Below are 17,556 nucleotides of genomic sequence, written 5' to 3'. Positions count from 1 at the left end.
CAATGATTCTATGATTCTATGATTCATTAACCACCACCCTCTCTTTCCATCCTTTGATATATACACAGATATCATTCCCTTAGTCTACGGACCACCCCTGTGAAATGTCTGTAAAATGGCCATAAATGTCCACTGAGTTCATTTAGTCCATGACTTTGGGCTCCATCTGTTATGGTGGTCACTCAGGACAGGGGAGGTGGTATGTTGTGTGGAGTTACTGGTCACTAAAGCCAGTTCAAGCTGGGTCATGGCTGCACTTGCACTGCTTCTTGTGAGGCTTGTCCTCCATTGGTTCAAGTGGTTCCTGCTATAGTACTTCTGTAACATTCCCATAACTCAAATCATGGGTTGTAACAATTTAAAGGTGTATCTGTTACAATGTCCACCCCTGGTCCCTTTGGACCAGATGATAGAGTTTAACATTGGAATGAATTCCTCCCCTTGCCCCTGCTTTGGCGTGGACTTATCCACAGACCACAGTCCTGTAGGGGTGTACCTGCTGTAGTGTGGCCTTATCTATGAGCCACAGTCTCTTCAAGGGTATACTTGCCGCGGCATAGACTCATCCATGGCCACAGATGCTTTGAGGTGTTCCAGCATGGCCTCATGCACAGCCACTTACGCTTCCAGGTGTACCTGCTGCGGCATGGACTTATCCAGAGCCACAGATGCTTCGGGGTTTCTTGCTCCCCTGTGGACTCATCCACAGGTCACAGTCCCTTCAACTCGAGGGCAAGAGGGTACCCAGTAGCAGAGCAATGGAGATGGTGTGAGGGGAATCTCACCTGGTCCAATGGGCCCTGGTGTGCCCGAGCCCCTGTTTCAAACACAACAATGTCTTCAGGAGTTCCTTGTCTGCACCCACGGGATTGTGGATGCTTCAGAGGTGCCGGCAGTTTAATCATCACCTTGAGATGAGGGAGGAGGTCTAGAAAGAAATTTTCAAGTATCATAGGAAAGAATACCTAGATGTGGGCATTAATAGTGAAGGCATATGACCTTACCACAAACTCAGTGGATATGAACAACAGAAGTGGGCCAGATGCGGTGACATGAACATGAACAACAGAAGTGAGCCAATGACTTGAATCTGTTGTGTAATCTGTGTGGAGACAGAGAGTCATGGGACCCTGGAAAGCTCAACTTCCTATGATGCCCCCACAACCCCATACCCTGTTGCCATCAGCTCAGCACTGACAATAAACTGTGGAATAATGTTGCAAAATTGGGAATTCCTGCATGGGTTTGTAGTGAGCAGATATTTTGGGTTTCCAAAGACTGTAGACCACAGCTCACAAGGGTTACTGGGTGGCTGTCTAGTGCCTTAGGACCTGGGGTCTTGTGGGTTTGATTTTTGCGTATTGAATCACTAATGTAATGGTTGAGCTAATCCCAATCTGCCAAATTCAAATTCAGAGAAAAAAAAATCTAATGCTGGCCATGTTACCTCTTCTGAATTAACCAAATGGAACATTTTTGGATAATGTTTGGACTCAGCCTACAGCCCCTGACCACAGGTTGATTTCCTGGTGGTGTGGACAGACAAGGAGGCACTGGACGTGCACATCTCCAGGCTCACCTCTAGGAACCACTCCTGCCCTTGGCCTTGAATGTGTTGTGGAGTGAGGCACAGCTCTGCCAAGGAAAGGCACAGTTTTTAAAAAGGGTAGATAGGAAGGACACAGCAGAATGGGAACTACTGGCAACCTTGTGCCCCAGAGAGGGTCATTACCTTTTTGCCCTTGGGCAGTGAGAGACTACTTGCTGTCCACAGGCCAGGCCAGGATGTAGATGGGGGACCTCCATGCGGAGGAAAAGACCTTCTGGCTTGGTTTCAACTTCCTGCCTGGGGTAAGTTGATTTCCACAGCCTCAGACCTGGATAGCTAGAGTCTTCCCTCTGAGACTCCTCCAGCTCAATTACTCTGATGTGCTGGGGCTGTTGTTCCAACCAGTTCCCAAGCACATCAGTCATAGAATCATAGAATCATTGAGGTTGGAAAAGATCTCTAAGATCATCGAGTCCAACCGTCAACCCAACACCACCACCCACTAAACCATGTCACTAAGTGCCTCATCTACACATCTTTTAAATACCTCCAGGGATGGTGACTCAACCACTTCCCTGGGCAGCCTGTTCCAATGTTTCACCACTCTTTCAGTAAAGAAATTTTTCCTTACATCCAATCTAAACCTCCCCTGGTGCAACTTGAGGCCATTAAAGTTAAAGCCATTAAAGTCAAAGCTAGTGAGACCACTTTTGAACCTAGAGCTGCTCCAAAGAGACAGCTCACAGCTGCTGCTGAGTGCAGAAGCATGTCCCATTGTAACCACCACATCCCAAGGCAAGGTAGGGGTATCTACTCTCACACAGAGCCTTTCAGGATCAGAACTGAGTCCTGGCACTGATGAGACCAGAGGGCCTGTTCTCAAGGAAAGATACTCTATACTTGGGAACATCAGGTACCACAGAGCAGCTGTGGGAGTTTGGGAGCTGGTTGTGGTCCTGGGTCTGCTCTGACCCATGGAGGTGTTGGGTTCACATGGAACTGGGACTTGAGCATGTGGTTCACTGTGACGTGGCCAAAACTAACTTGTGAATCACCTCAGCCCTGCCTGTCTGTGCAACAGCTGGGTGAAGCCAGGCACTGCACCAGGTGATCCTGGTGTTGCATGGGGGCCTTGTCCCTACTACCTGTGCCCATGGGAGCTGGCCATGATCCTACTTGGTGGCTGTTCCTGAGGCTATTCACCCAATCCCATTTCTGCTGTTCTTCAGGGCAATCTTCTGTCTGAGCCTACTCCTCCAACACAGCTCTGCTCAGAGCAGGAGGAACTGTCTTCCCATCAGCTTGTGTAGCTGCTGACCTACTCCATGACCTCCTGCAGGCCCCCAGCTCCCCACTAGAGGTCAGCAGGAGACAGGCTTCCCATCTGCCGGATGTACTCCAAGCCTGAGGAGGCATTTCTGGGCAGAGAGGCAGCAAGGCAATGGCTGGTGGCCACTGTCATTTGGGCAGCTGGCAACATCTTCCTCAGGTCCAAGGGACACTGCACAAAGCTTCCCAGTGCAGTGTGCCCCAACCCCTCCTTCCTCTCAGAATAGTGAAGGGTGCCGATGTGCCCTTACGTCATGTTGATTTGACCAGAACAATGCTTTTGTCCCTGGGTGGCTTGTGAGAACATCCTGAGAAGGAAGAAGCACACAGAGGGTCAGGTTGGGTTGCAGCAGAATTTGAATGATTTAAAAGAGGGAAATGAGGTAAACAAGTGAAGGCTTTGATGCAGGGAGCACCAGATCATCCAAAAGCCTGTGCCCAGAGGCCAGGTTGGAGTTCCCTCAAGATGTCCCAACTGTCTACACCACAAAGGGAGGGGGGCAGAAGATTCCTCCAGGGCCGGCTTTGTAAAAAAAAAAAATGGCCTTGGGGAGCAGAAGACAACAGAGAAAAGAGAGAGAAAAAAGAGTGAGAAGCAGGCAAGTTAGACAAGGGCCATGTTTTCAGAGAGCCCAGGCGCGCCTCTTCCTGCATGCCTTTGCAGGTGGAGCCATGAATGCTCAGCCCCTCTGAAAGTGATGACCCAATGCTCTGTCCTCAGACCAGCATAATCTTCTGCTTCCTGGGGGTCCTTCTGTGGGAAGTCACCAGTGGCTTTAGCAGGGGGGGCACCTCCTGCTGCAGTAACGGCTGGAAATGCAGGAAAGGTCACAGCACCCAGAGTTGATGGGCACTCCATCACAGCTGAGGATGCTGCCAACGGCAGCGGAGGTGGAGGATCCCACAACGGTGTTCTGCGAGAAGGAGCTGAGGATGGGGCCAGGCAGGGTCACCACCACGGGGGAGGGCTGGATGACGACGGTGGAGTTCTGGCACTGCCTGACACAGGGCTCATTGCAGCTGTTGGCCAGCGGGGTCGGGCCGCAGGGCTGGCACGGCAGGCATGGCAGGCACTGGTTGTAGCAGGACATGTCTTGTGGCTGGAGGTGCACCTGGGAGAGAGGGCAGGGAGGAGCACGGGGGCACGTGAGGAGCAGCCTGTCCGCCCAGCACGAGGCAGCCAAGGCACGTGCTGGGCGGGGAGCTGGAGGCTGTGCAGGGAGGCCCACGTGCCTCTTTGCCTGCTCCCCCGGGCACCGTGCAAAGAGAGCCAGGCCCACGAAAGCTCTTTCCTAGACAAGAGCCCAAGAGTCCCCTCAGCCCAGCCCCAGCCCCTCTCCGCACCAGACCTTCTCGCCGCTTCCCCTCCCAGGAGTGGCAGAGCCTCAAGTCCCAGCAAAGGACAGAGCAGGTATTATCTGACATGTCCACTGAGACATGGCTTCATTCTTTAGGAGTAGGAGAAGGAGAGGGGACTTCAGATTCAGCTGGTTCCCAAGGAGAAGAAGGAGAGTGAAGTGGATGAGAGATCAAGGACCTGCATTGGCTTTTATACTGGTCCTGCACTGCCCCTGACCTAGCAGGATTAATAGTTTTCTGACAAGCTCTTCTGAAATGTAAGATATCCCAGCTAATGATACAGGTTGTGTTTCAGTTTCCTTGTGCCTTTTCATTTCCTTGTTTATGACATGCTCATTCCCTCATGGATGCTTGTTTTGAGTGTTGGAATGAGAGTTCCTAAAATTTCTGGGGCAGGAACATGTCGTTGCAGGCAGAACACTCATGCCAATTGCTGGAGGGGTCCTGTACAGACTATGGACACTGGCCTGGGGCACTCCTGGGGAGTTGTTTTCAGCCCCATTGGCAGGAAAGACCAAGCTCCTCTCAGCCCTGCAATCCTTGACCAGACACCCCAGGGCTTCCATATGTGAGGACATGCCATGTCCTCTTCCCTCTCTCCCTACCAGCCCTTTCAAATTGTTACTGGTCTTTCTCTTCCCAGGCAGGTGGACTGCACTGCTGAGTTTCAACATTTCTCCTTCTAACACCAACCTTGGGAGAGATTTCCCAGGCTGCTTGGCTTCCTCCATTCTCTAGGCCGTGTCTGGGGATTCCCAGACAATCCATGTTTTGGGCCTCGAGGTGCCCTGGGATGCTCCAGCCCTGCCAGGGTTGTGCCTAGTTGAATCCACAGGTGGTCACGTGTAGGCATTTTTGCTTGATGGGTGCACTTATGTGTATGATAAATTTCTTTGAATGCATGGTGTGGACAAATTTGCATGCAATTCCATGCAGGTGAGCATGAACACATCTGTTTGTACATACCTGTCCATACATCTCATCACAACAAGATGTGGTGGTCATGGCAGGGGCCCTTTCCAGCATCCTTCCTGGGTGCTCTCTGTCCATGAGCACTACAGAGCTGCAGGTTCCCCTGGCCACAAAGGGCCTAACTTCAGCAGAACAGTGACAGCTCCAAAGTTGAGAGGTGCCCCAGCAGCAGGCACTGAGATGCAGCCCCTGTTCCCTGTGCATTTTGTTTCCTGACCCTCAAAAAATCACGCTCTGATACTGCAGATTTCGGAGACCAAAAGGACTGTTTCACTCCAGTTTGGGAATTCTGTATAACGCAACATACCAACAATTGGAGTTCCTCAGCACTGCCTGTCCCTGCAGGCTAGGTTGCCTCTCCCCTACTTAGTGTTAAGGAGCTCAAAAGAACAATAGCTTTGTGTCCAGGGAGAAATGCAGAGAAATCGTGCCCACCTTGTGCAGGGAAACCTTGAGTGGATCTGCATCCAGAGCTGTGTTGGCGGTGCCTGTGTCTGTGGAGACAAGAGCTTAAGCTACACAGAGCAAGGAAGGCAGGACAGATGGAGACCATGGCTAACCAGGTAGCAGAAGGAGGCAGTCAAGGTGGGGAAGGCTGGAAGTTGGTGACTTCTGGCAATAGAAAAAAGGCTCCTGCTCCACCTGCAGACTTTATCTTCAGAACAGGTGCTGTCATCTGGGAACTGGTGAGGACAAAAAGACGCATTAGGGAATTCATCAGAGGGAGCTGTGCTCAAATCATTTTTCTTCCATGGAGGAGAAAAGACCTGTGACATCTTTAGGAGACTCCCTCTTTTAGGAATCTTAAGCACTAGTCTGTTAACCTGACCTGATGTCTCAGGAGGTTTCTTGTTTGCCAGAGGGCAGATGCAATATGTTGCAGAGGGACTGTCGAGCTTGTCCTGCCTTTGGAGTATTACCCTTTGCTGCTTTTTGATGTGGGCACCAATGATAATGCCCAAAGTGTTTCTAGAGTGACTACAGAGCTCTGGGGTGAAGTAAGGATGTGAGGGCCCAAATTGGACAGGCTTGAGTAGAAAAAAACTCATCCAGTGGATCAACACTTGGCTGCATGCTTTGTGTTGCAGGTAGAACTTTGGTTTTTATTGCCAGAGAACTGTCTTTGATGAATGAGGACTACTGATCAAGGATGGGAAATATTTGACAAAATCGTGCATCAGGGTCATTGCAGTCAGGCGTGCTAACAAAGAGAGGAGAACTCTAAAGTAGGTATGGCACGGGAGGTTTACGATAAAGGAAAGAGAAGTGAGAGCATAAGGGGTAGAACAGATAGCTAAAAAGCTATGCCTGTGCCCTAATTCTGGTACTGCACTAGTCTTAGTTTTAAAACATATTGTTTTTAAATGAAAATGGGACAACCAGCCTGTCCTCCTCCCCACACTGTAGCAGTTGAGCACATCACAATGAACTGTTGTCCAAGAAGTTATTTCAGTTGAGAGATGCCCCCCACCCCCACCAACTCACAGCTTTGTTCTGCCAGCTTGCTTTTACCTCTGAGGGGTAGTGATGGTGACAGAGGGGTTTATGTGACTGTTTGTACTAGTCAGCTGTGGGAGATGCAATATGGGTCATTCTGTGTGATGGCAAATGTTCTGTACTCCCTGCAGACTTGTAAATTGAATACTGAGAAGTCATGCTTAGGACTGTGCTAGTCCTACTTATATGCCCTTTCACAGCCTCAGAATATGGCTGATGACTTCCTGCCAAGACACATGTTGGTGCACAGAAATGCTCCTTATGCAGACACAACACCCAGGAAACTTTTCCATCTAAAACGTGGGTAGTATTCATGACTTATTCCCTTGAGCTCACATTTTAGGCTTGCATTCTGAGACAAGCTACATAAAAACTTTTTCAGGTATAGCAGATGAGCCTGTGTGTCTGCACTCACTAGAGTGGATTTCTTCACATTAAGATGTGTGGGATACAGCCATGACCTAGCGCCTCTGTGCTCCTTTCTTGTTCAGGGGACCTGGTTAATGTGGGGAGGGATTCTAGGTGGGCTAGCACAGCTCAGCCCACAAAAACAGGAGATACCTTCTGTTGCAGAGGTCTGAGCTCCTGGCTGCCCATGCAGAGCCTGAAAAACACTCACAAGAACGCTTGCGGAATGCAAGGAACAATCCCAGAGAGGGATGTAACGGATGTCCCCTGTCCAGGGCACAGGGCTAGCCAAGCTCTGGCCTTGGTGTTCATGGAACTGCAGCAGGTAGCCTGGAAATCTCTGCTCTGGGGAGTTTTGGATGCTTCCCATCCTTGCTGTGTCCCCAGAGGATCAAAGACAATGAATGCTAAGCAGCAACTTCCAACCTCCTTCCTCAGGTACAGTGTGGAGTTCCTCTCCCTGCACCCTGGTACCTTTCCAAGGGGATGGGTGGAACCTCACCAGGTGACTCTTTTTGTGCTGCTGGGTCTGGCTGTGAACAGGACAAAGAGGGACAGCTCATCCAGGTTTGGCTGAGAATTGTCCCTCATTGTCCTGTTCTCAGCCATCTGCCTCCTGATGCCGGCTAGGAATACCTTGACCAACCTGGGTCAAGGATGATGCAGCCACTTGCAGCAGGGCAACAAATGCACCAATGGGGTAGAGCTCTTGGTGTGGAGAGAGACGTTCCTCTGTGCAGGTGTGGGTGGGAACATCTGGGAGCTCTCACCAGGACTCTGTGCCCTTCCCCACAGCTCCCCCGCCCTGCCTGTGCCTAGCAACGTGTGAGTATGATATCAAGCCCTGCCTGTCCCTGCCTGGGAACTACCAGGGGAGAGGTGCTCTGTGGGCTGCCTGGACAAGCGGCCTCTCCAGGGCCAGGCTGCAGGACAGGTGGGTTGGGGAGATCGTGTCCCAGGTCTGGTACATACCAGGAAGGTGGGTGGCAGCAGCAGCAGCCCCACCATGGCTCTGAGTCCCATGGGCAGTGGGCAAGCTCGAGGTGCAACAGGGAGGCAGCTCCATCTTTTCTGTCAGCACCCAGTGGGTAGTTGTAGACAGCAGTTACGTCTTCCCATAGCCTTCTTGAGGCTGATCAAACCCAGTCCTCTCAGCCACTCCTCATGTAAGGGTATGTGGAATGGGAGAGTCTCTGTTTCATTAATGTTACCTGATCAAGGACCTTTCTAGTGCAAATGGGATAATACATAAAGGGGGGTGCAGTAACGAAAATCACAAGGACACACAAACTTGGTAGACAAGGAATAACAATAACCAAACCTAAAAGTCTCCAACAGCTAACTAATGGGCCCTTAAGAAAATACAGGCATAGCTTTGGAGAAGGGCCACCTGGACTTTGTAACTGATAAGAAGGGGGAAATGAGATGAACACGAGGATTTGGGAAATTCAAGGAGGGCCTGTGGGACTAGGGAAAAATTACTGAGGAATGTTTAAGGAAAGGGAATGAGAAACAGAGATGGGGGGTATAAAAGGGGCTTGTTAGGTGTAAGCAGCTGCCAGTCAGTACACTTGTCTAACTGAGCCCTGCCCTTGATCACTGCATTCTAGCCTATCTTCTGATTAAATCTTCCTTAACTGTCTTTCCATGTAGTTTCACTCTCCATGCTGTAAGGACTGGATGCCAGCAACTGAAGGGACCAGAGGGAGTGAAATGAAGTCAGCAACAGGAGTCAGATTGGAGTGAAGGCACTGCTGGGCCTGTGGTGCCAGAACCTGGAGTGGACAAGGTCCCAGTGTCAGCAACTGGTGTGAGACTACAGGTCACAGGCCCTGTATGCCTGGGTGCCAGTGGTTGGGGACCAGTGCATTTATATTTCCCCTAACCTGGTGCGCATTGGTGTGGGCAAGTGACTGGCAAGCTTCAAGCTGAACTAGCAGGCCCAGGGTCTGGGCAGGGATATTAGATGAGCAGAAGACCTGTACTGCTATTTGAGGAATCCTCAAACATAGGCATGCCTGTGAGACAAGTGTGTGAGTGTGTGCATCTGTTTGCTAGCAAGCATCAAGATGGAGTAGCTGGCAAGTAGGAGATATATGGGGTGGGTAAGAGAACTCAGGATCTGAGCAGAGTCTTAGACAGACAGAGTGCCATGCTGATATTTGAGGCATCCATGAATGTGCATGTGATTGTGAATCTAGAAAGCGGGGGCATGTGTGCTTTTGCTAGTGAACTTCAGTCCTTATCAGCTGGAGAGGAGGAAGAGGATTTGGCTGCCTATATCTTTGGTGTGAATTCTGGTGATGTTATATGTGGGTGTTGCTGAAGGCAATGCCTTGTCTATGGCAACCTGTGCAGCCAGCCCTGTTGGTGTCCTGTGCATTTGTGTGTGTCTCTAGTATCCATGCTGAGCCTCTTTACTGTTGAAACTGTAAACAGGAAAGCAGCTGCCTCTTCCATTGGCCAGGGAGGCAGAGACCACTGGGTCTCTGGGTGAAATGGGCTCCAGCAACTGCACAGAAGGAATCACCAGGTCCCAGATGCTGCCAGAGGCAGCCAGTTATACCATCCCTTAGCATCCCTCATCATCCTGGTGGCCTACATTGGACTTGCATTGGTGTTTTAATGTGTTTCTTGGCCTGGAAAGCCATAAATAGGACACAGTACTGCAGGGGTCTCGCAAGTGCTGAATAGAGGGGAAGAATTACTTCCATTGGCATGCTCCTTACTCTCTTGCTAAGACAGCCCAGCATGTGGCAGACCTTCATCACTGCAAGGCACATTGCTGGCATGTGATCAACTGGTTGTCCATCAGCACCCCCAGATCCCTTTTTTGAAAGCTGCTTTTTAGCCAAGCAGCCCCCAGCCTGTCCTGTTGCATGGGGAGATTGTTCTGTCCTGGAGGAGAGGGCTTTTCATTTGCTTTTTTAAGCATCCTGAGATTTCTTCCAGACCATTTCTCTAGCATGTCTCAGCAACCTGAATAGAAGTTCTTCCCTCCTGCCTATCCCCTGCTTCCCGTTCAATCAGGTATCGTGTATAAACTTTCTGAAAGTCCACTCTGTCCCACCATCTAGGTTGTTAATAAAGATGTTAAACAATGTTAGCTCCAGTATCAGACCCAGGAGGATGCCACCGGGAAACTGCTACCAGGCGTCTATGACCCTGTAAGGGGGCTTTCTCACCAGCAAGTGTGTTAGGAGTTTCTAGGGAGTGGCATGGGGACAACCAAAGCCAGAGCACCCACATCCACAGCAGGAGTGGTGTGGAAAGAGGGAACCTGCACTCCCAGAAGAGGGGATGTATGCTTATAACCCACAGGCAGACAGGGTGGAGGGAGTACCTATAACTTTACTCATGGGTGCATATGGATGTGGGCATGCATGTGTAAGAGTGTGTGTGTGTGTGTGTGTGTATGTGCTTGTGTGTGTGATTAGAATTTTCTGGGATTGGCTAACAGGAAAGTGTTTAGATATTTGTAGGTCCTTACTGACATTTCCCAAGTGTCTCATAAGCTGGTTTATCTGTTGTATTGCTGATGCTGATCCTGAACAAATAGGTTACTGATTGCCTATTAACTATGTGTTACCAATAAATCAAAAAACTGCTTCAACCTTTCTGGTTACATCACATGAACAGAGCAGTTTTTCCCTGTGCTACATACCATCTTCCAAGGGAACCCAGATATCTGGTGTTTCTCTTCCCCACAGACCCATCTGTCCCCAGAGAACTCAGCAGTACAGACTGGTGACAGCCTTCCTCACACTCTAACCCAGAGATACCTCAGTACTCTCCCCAGGAAACCCAGGCATACAGCCTTCCAGTCTCCCACCCCTTTCCCCAGCCTGCATGGTCCTTTCCATTTAGTCAGGAGTCTGCAATGGGATGCACATGCCTGGCTTCAGCAGAGTGTCTTCACTTCTCACCTCCCTCTTCGCATTCATCTCCACCCTTCCCCTTCCCATTCTTTTCTATGCCCCAGTCATTGGACTACCTTCTGGGGAGCTCACCACCTCCTTGGGCTGATTGTTGATTCTTCGAGACCTTCTTCCTTCTGTCCCTTGGCTACCTGCTCCCAGAAAGCCTCCATCAAGGGCAGACTGGACAACGTTGTCCACCTTCTTCTGGGATTTCATGCTCTTCCCCTTCCTCCAAACAGGCTTTGAAGGCTTGGCCACTGGGGTGCAACAGGAAGAATGGGAGGTGTTAGATTATGTGGTAAAATCCCAGGCTGCATATACACAAAGGAACACAAAGAGACAATGGCAAGTGGGGAACCTGATCAATGCCCTCAGCCAGTGAGTCCCAGGACCATCACAGGAGAGTGGTCAGCCTATTAAAGGCTCCACAAGCCCAGAGGAGCATGGAGGCACAATGGCAGGTGGGGAACCCAAAATAATGTACTGAGAGGAACGGACACTCTAGATCTCAGTGCCATTGTCTAGATGTGAGACCCATCAAGTTAGTGAGATTGGCTCAAATTGAGGGGGATTACTCCTTAGCAATATGGGACACATTATGGGATGCACAATAAAAGCATGTGGGGATTGCTCAAGGCTTATGATGGGATGTTTAGGGGAGGAACCAAAGGTGGGGAAAGGGAAAGATCCAGGTGATTTGGAGAGGAACAAATGTGGCAAAACAGAGGAATAAAGGGATAAAAAGGACCAGTCACATGTGAACAGGTGGATGGTCAGTAAAGTTGTCTGGTCATGCCCTGAGCCTTATAATTGCAGTGTCTCCTATCTTCTTATTAAATTAAATTTCTACTTATTTCTGAGCATGAGGAACTCTCTGTTCTGTGTAAATCCGTATGTATGGAGGTCTAGGTGCCAGCAACTGGAGTGTGACCTTGAGTAAGAAGGCCCATACGTCTGGGGTGTTTGTGTCTCGTGGTGGATCCAAAGGACAGCTACTGGGTAGACTGAGTGTCTAAGCCAAGATACTCCAGAGATCTACACTGTATATATGTATACATATATTTCCCACTAAATGACATTCTGAGCAGCCAGAGAGAGGAACAGGATGATGCCCTTAGTACTCTTTTGTTTTCATATGAGTGCTGAGTGTACCTGCCTGTGTTGAGCTGTGTGGTTTGCTTGTGTGTGTGTGCTTACTTGGAATACATTCTGAGCCTTCCTACTGTTTGGCTCTGGACACATGGAACTATGGAAACATTTCTACTGGGCTACCAGATTTGGTACCCCTGGTACCCCTTAACAGGAAGTGCTGCAGCTCTTCAAGGAATCTTAGCCATCTAGGTTATGTTCATCTTGGCCTTCAAGCTAAGCCAGAGGGAAACCTGATCACAGGGATAACTCCTCTGCATGGTACTGTTTGTCTTTGTGTCCCCCATCTGGATTTTTGTGGTCACTAGGGTCACTTGATCTGACAAGGACATCAGCAAACTAAAAGGAGACATCCTGGAAAGGGTCGCAGCTGGGACTTTCCTTTACCTCACCATTTTGGAGATCCTGCCCAAGAAGTGGTCTCAACAATTCCCCATTTTTCATTAGATCCTTTCTAGTAGCAGTCATTACAAGTTGGACCTGATGACTAAGGCACTGCATCTAGGTTGGGGGTGGAAGGAGAACATTTTCCTCCCAGTAACCACCTATTCCAGCCCCCAACTGCAGGAAAGGACTTGTTAGTGGGTGGAGAACACCCTCCAGAGGATGTAACGTGAGGCCTGTATCTCCCTTTGGTCATGTGCAGTGCCTATCAGAGAGAGGTTTCTGTAGCTTGGTTTTTAAGGTGTATTTTCATGTGCTGGGTGAGGAGCAAAGGGGTGGAGGTGTGTGTACTCAGTCTTCTGGGATAGTGGTGGAGGAATGGTCCAGGGGGAGCAAGTCAGACATCCTGAAGGTCCACACCTGGCTTTATTTTCTGAAGTTAAATGGGGATAGAATTGAATGAACACTGTAGAAGCAACTGCAATGGAACCCTGAAGGACGATTAAGCCTTTGGAAACCTGGAAAAATGAAAGGAATCATGAGAGGCCCCACCAGAGGACCTGACCTGTCTCATCTGACTCCAGGTTGTAGAAGGTTATGTAATTACACTCTGAACTGGGTCGCTTCATTTAAATGCATCTCTTTAGTTGGGACAAAGCCAGATCTTGGCTAAAAAGAGCATGAGCAGAAGCCCATCTTTAAAGCTCATAAGAAATCAATGGCATCTGCTACCCACCGGTTTATTCATCCTTCACTTGGGTCTAACATTGGTGTTGAATCTGTGCAGTTCACTGCACCACTGAAGAGATGTTAGACAGAAATGGATCCCCTTGGCACACATGGGTCCACCTAGAGTTCCTAGAGGAACAGCTTTTCCACAGTAGCATGAGAGGAAGACTCAAGGCTCCTGCTGACTAGGTTGCATGCAATGATTTAAAGATGTATGTGCAATCCTCCCAAGGAGACTTAAAGGCTAGCACCACCCAGCCCTGCCCCTACTGAAGTGTGGAATGTTTTTTACCACTCATTAAGATTTGGAAGATAAGTCATTCCCATGTGGCTAATTAGGGAGCTTTTCAAGTTTTGTTGGTTTTTTTTTGGTTTTATGGGCAAGGGAGATGGTAAACAGGAGGATTTTAATAAGCTCTCAAGACAATGCCATTTCTTTCTGTCTTCTTTTGTCTGAGCCTTTGCCTTTTGTTTCTAGTAAAGAAAAGACATTCTGATATTGCAAATTCAGTGGATCAAGGTGCCTTCAAGGGAGATGGAATATTTACCTCTGGTGAGAGTCCTCTGAACCAGATATCTAGTGAATTTTTCACCCACCTTAAACTCCCCTTCTCCAGCTTGTTTGTCCACAATTTGGCTATGTGGATAATCTGGGGGAGAGGGCAGAACGTGTTGGCAAAGCCAATGTGAACAAAATGTCCACTGATCTAGTTGAATGGTGTGAACCAATTGCATGACCAATATACATTGTCATGTGTGCATGTCTTGCTTCATCAGATGATCAGAAGCAAACTCATTACCTGCCATACCAGCCTGTACAAGCACCTCCATCTGATTGCTGAACCTCACACCCATGTCCAAAGTACTCTAGGGAGAGAGAGGTGGCAGGGAGAGGGTTTTTGTGTGCAGGAGAGAAGTTGGGCAGGTTGCTCTAATCAGTTGCATCTGTCACACAAAGCACAAGTAAATCACCCTCCCTTTAACCACATTGAGCCCTTGGACTTGACACAGGAGTTGCAGAAAGTGATTTTGTCATGTCCAGCATCTCTCTGTTTTGGCCCTGGACAGTGTAGACAGTGTCTCTTTGGGTGGAAGTTTTCTCAACAAAACCTGGATGTCTACTGTGAATTTTCTTCTGCCTAGGCCACCTTTAGTCTTTAAACTCTCTTGAGCACCACTGGGAGAAAAATTGATCCTTCTAAAACATGGCTTGCCTGACCTGTACTGTAACTTTTGGAGGAGGTGAACTAAGTTTGCCCATTTCTCTCCACTGAGAGACATTCAAGAGCTTCTGGGAAAGTCTTGGAGGACAGACCAACACGGTGATGTCATGCTGGACACCTACTACAAGCCACCTGATCAAGGAGAGGAAGTAGACAAAGGCTTCTTCAGGCTGCTAGAGGAAGCCTCACAATCACAGGTCCTCATTCTCCTGGGGGACTCTCCCTGCTCCCCCTGATATCTGCTGAAAGGGCAACACAGTGGATCACAAGCAACTCAGGTGATGTCTGCAGTGTATTAAAAATATTTTTTTCATGCAGGTGATCCACTGATCACTGACTGGGGTAAATTATCTGCTCTACCAGTTGCTCACATAAAAGGAAGGACTGGGTGAGAGTATGAAGTCTGAAGGCAGCTTTGGCTGCAGTGAACGAGATGGGAGGTCTGCAGTGTATTAAAAATATTTTTTTCATGCAGGTGATCCACTGATCACTGACTGGGGTAAATTATCTGCTCTACCAGTTGCTCACATAAAAGGAAGGACTGGGTGAGAGTATGAAGTCTGAAGGCAGCTTTGGCTGCAGTGAACATGAGATGGTAGAGTTTAAGATCCTGAGAGAAGTGGAAAAGACAAATAGTAGCATCAGAACCATGAAAGCAGACTTCATCTGGTTCAGGGATCTACTTGTCAGCAGATGGGCTACCCAGGAGCAATACAGAGACATTGATTTTACCACATCCCTGAGCCCAGGGCAGAATCTGAATGAAGGAAGCATTACCCACAGAGAAGAATGATTAAGATAGGGAGCACACAACCGAATTGGGCCTACATGAGTCCAGGGAAGCAGATGGGATGTAAGGTCAATTTTTTACCTTATTTAAAAACTGGTCATATCTTAGGATAGGTCTAAAGCATCTTAAATACTTCTCAAATGCTTCCTATAAAAACTAAACCTCTCACCATCCAACACCAACTCCATATGCAGCCTGGATTCCCTGTAACTAAGTAAATGGTGAAACAGAGATTTACAAGTGTCACGACAGTGAAAGGGCCTTCTACATTCCACCTGATTCCCCCATAGGCCCAGGAGACATTGAAGAAAGAATGAGGTGCTCTGAAGGCATACTGTGTGTGACCTGTGTTCAGCACTGATCTCAAGGTGGATTTATGACAGATCTGTTTCCACTGGAGTCTCTGATGTAACAGGTGTGAATGCTGCTGGCCACAGTTAGGGCTAGGAACCCTCTCAGATACCTTCACCTTCCTTTCTGCGTCCATTTGCTCCCCATATCCATACAGGCCACTGCATCATGTCCCCAAATGTTCCTGACAGCAACACCTGGATGTGTGGGATACTCAATGACATCTCAAACCAAAGGAGGACCAGCAGGCATGTGAGCAGCTGTGTTGAGCCAAGGATCTCCACTGAATAGAAGTTACACCAGGGTCATGGTCTGAATGACTTTCTCACTGGAAATGTGCATGGCTAAAGGAAGACAGTTCCCACCCCAGGATCTCACAGTCAGAAAAAATGATGCCACACTTGTTCCAAGACCAAGGTCACATTTCAACCCAGATTGCTTTATTCACTTCCCTGATAAAGAGAAGTTCAGCATTTGGTTTCACTTCCTACATACAGTAGAGTAGCCCCAACCATTCCATTGTCTCTAAGGAAAAAGCAAGCCATAGAAAGATACTACCTTCTCTTCTCAGCTGGGCATGTGTTTCCCTAAGGCCCTCTTCTCCCTCTGCCTCTTGCCATTGCACATCCTAGGTGAAAGCCAGACACTTGCAGAGGTACTCCTGAGATGGAGCACATTCCTTCCTATGTTCCTTTCGTCACTTTGCAGGAGAACCAGATTTGTGCTCTGAAATCCACACCTAGTTGGAGCTGTCAGTGCAGGCAGCAGCCCTCCTGAGCACCCTCCCCAGTGCCCCCTTGACGCCTCTGTTCCTCAGACTGTAGATGAGTGGACTGATGAGAGGTCTGAGGACTGAGTAAGAAAAGGAGAACATTTTTTGAGCTGTCTCAGTGGCGCTGTTCTGGGCAGCACGTAGAGAATGATGAGGGTGTCACAGAAAACAATGACTATAGGGAGGTGAGAGGAGCAGGTGGAAAAGGCCTTGTGCCTCCCCATGCTGGATGGGATCCTTATGATGCAGACATAAGATGCCAAAGTGAACAGAAATGGGAAAACTACGTCCAGGAAAGATAATACGATAATAAGAATTCTGATCATCCCAATGTCACTGCAGGAGAGTTCTAGCAATGGAGCTTCTTCACAGAAGAAATGGTCAATTGCACCGGGGCCACAGAACCTTTGGCGACATATGAAAGATGTGATACCTGTAGAAATTAGCAGTCCCACAACCCATGATCCAGCCACCAGCTGGAGACATACTTTTCAGTTCATGAGGCTTGCATAAAGCAGAGGTTGACACGTGGCCAGATACTGATCATAGGACATGGTAGCCAGCAGGTAACTCTCAGAAGCTGCAAAAGTGCCGAAGAAGAAAAACTGTGCCATACATCCCTGCACAGAGATGGTCCTGTCTCCAGTCAGGAAGCTGGCTAGCAGCCTGGGCAGGATGGTGGAGCTGTAGCAGGTCTCTAGGCTGGATAGATTCACCAGGAAGAAGTACATGGGTGTATGGAGATGCTGGTCTATGACCACCAGCACAATGATGAGGACGTTCCCAACCATGATCACTGTGTATATGGTCAGACAGAGGAGAAAGAGAGGTGTCTGGAGCTCATGGGCATCCCCCAGTCTCAGCAAGAGGAACTCCATCAGCAATGTTTGGTTGTCCCATTCCCCTCTCTCCATGCTGTGTTGTAGATCTTTCTTTTTCCCACTTGCCAGGCAGGAGAGCTGCAAGATAGAGCTCTTGTTGATGTGTTGTTTCACAAAGGAATTGTGCAGGCAGCTTCTTCTAGAGAAAGCATGGACATTCACACACACCTGAGGGTTTTCATATTCTCTGTAAGAAAAGGGAAAGGGAAGGGAAGGGAAGGGAAGGGAAGGGAAGGGAAGGGA

The 17,556-nt window shown here is 48.9% G+C and overlaps 2 protein-coding genes across 2 annotated transcripts; both read right to left on the bottom strand.

Moving 5' to 3' along the window:
• Positions 1 to 3,654: 3,654 nt before the first annotated feature.
• Positions 3,655 to 4,025, bottom strand: LOC103898284 (feather keratin Cos2-3). Its single transcript, XM_009278522.2, has one exon. The coding sequence runs from the start codon at positions 3,967 to 3,969 to the stop codon at positions 3,655 to 3,657; it is 315 nt and encodes a 104-aa protein (XP_009276797.1). The 5' UTR covers positions 3,970 to 4,025.
• A 12,374-nt stretch (positions 4,026 to 16,399) lies between these two features.
• LOC103898286 (olfactory receptor 10A4-like) lies at positions 16,400 to 17,346 on the bottom strand. Its single transcript, XM_019471861.1, is given in 2 exon segments — positions 16,400 to 16,560; positions 16,563 to 17,346. Coding segments are annotated over 2 exon segments (945 nt in total).
• Between the last annotated feature and the right edge of the window lie 210 nt (positions 17,347 to 17,556).

The sequence above is a fragment of the Aptenodytes forsteri genome, unplaced genomic scaffold (assembly GCF_000699145.1).
Source record: "Aptenodytes forsteri isolate BGI_AS27 unplaced genomic scaffold, ASM69914v1 Scaffold834, whole genome shotgun sequence".
Lineage (NCBI taxonomy): Eukaryota > Metazoa > Chordata > Aves > Sphenisciformes > Spheniscidae > Aptenodytes > Aptenodytes forsteri.
This window is presented reverse-complemented; position numbering and strand designations above follow the sequence as displayed.

Bases quoted from the DNA above. Each gene is read 5' to 3' on its own strand.
- LOC103898284 (XM_009278522.2), bottom strand. From the start codon at position 3,969: ATGTCCTGCTACAACCAGTGCCTGCCATGCCTGCCGTGCCAGCCCTGC.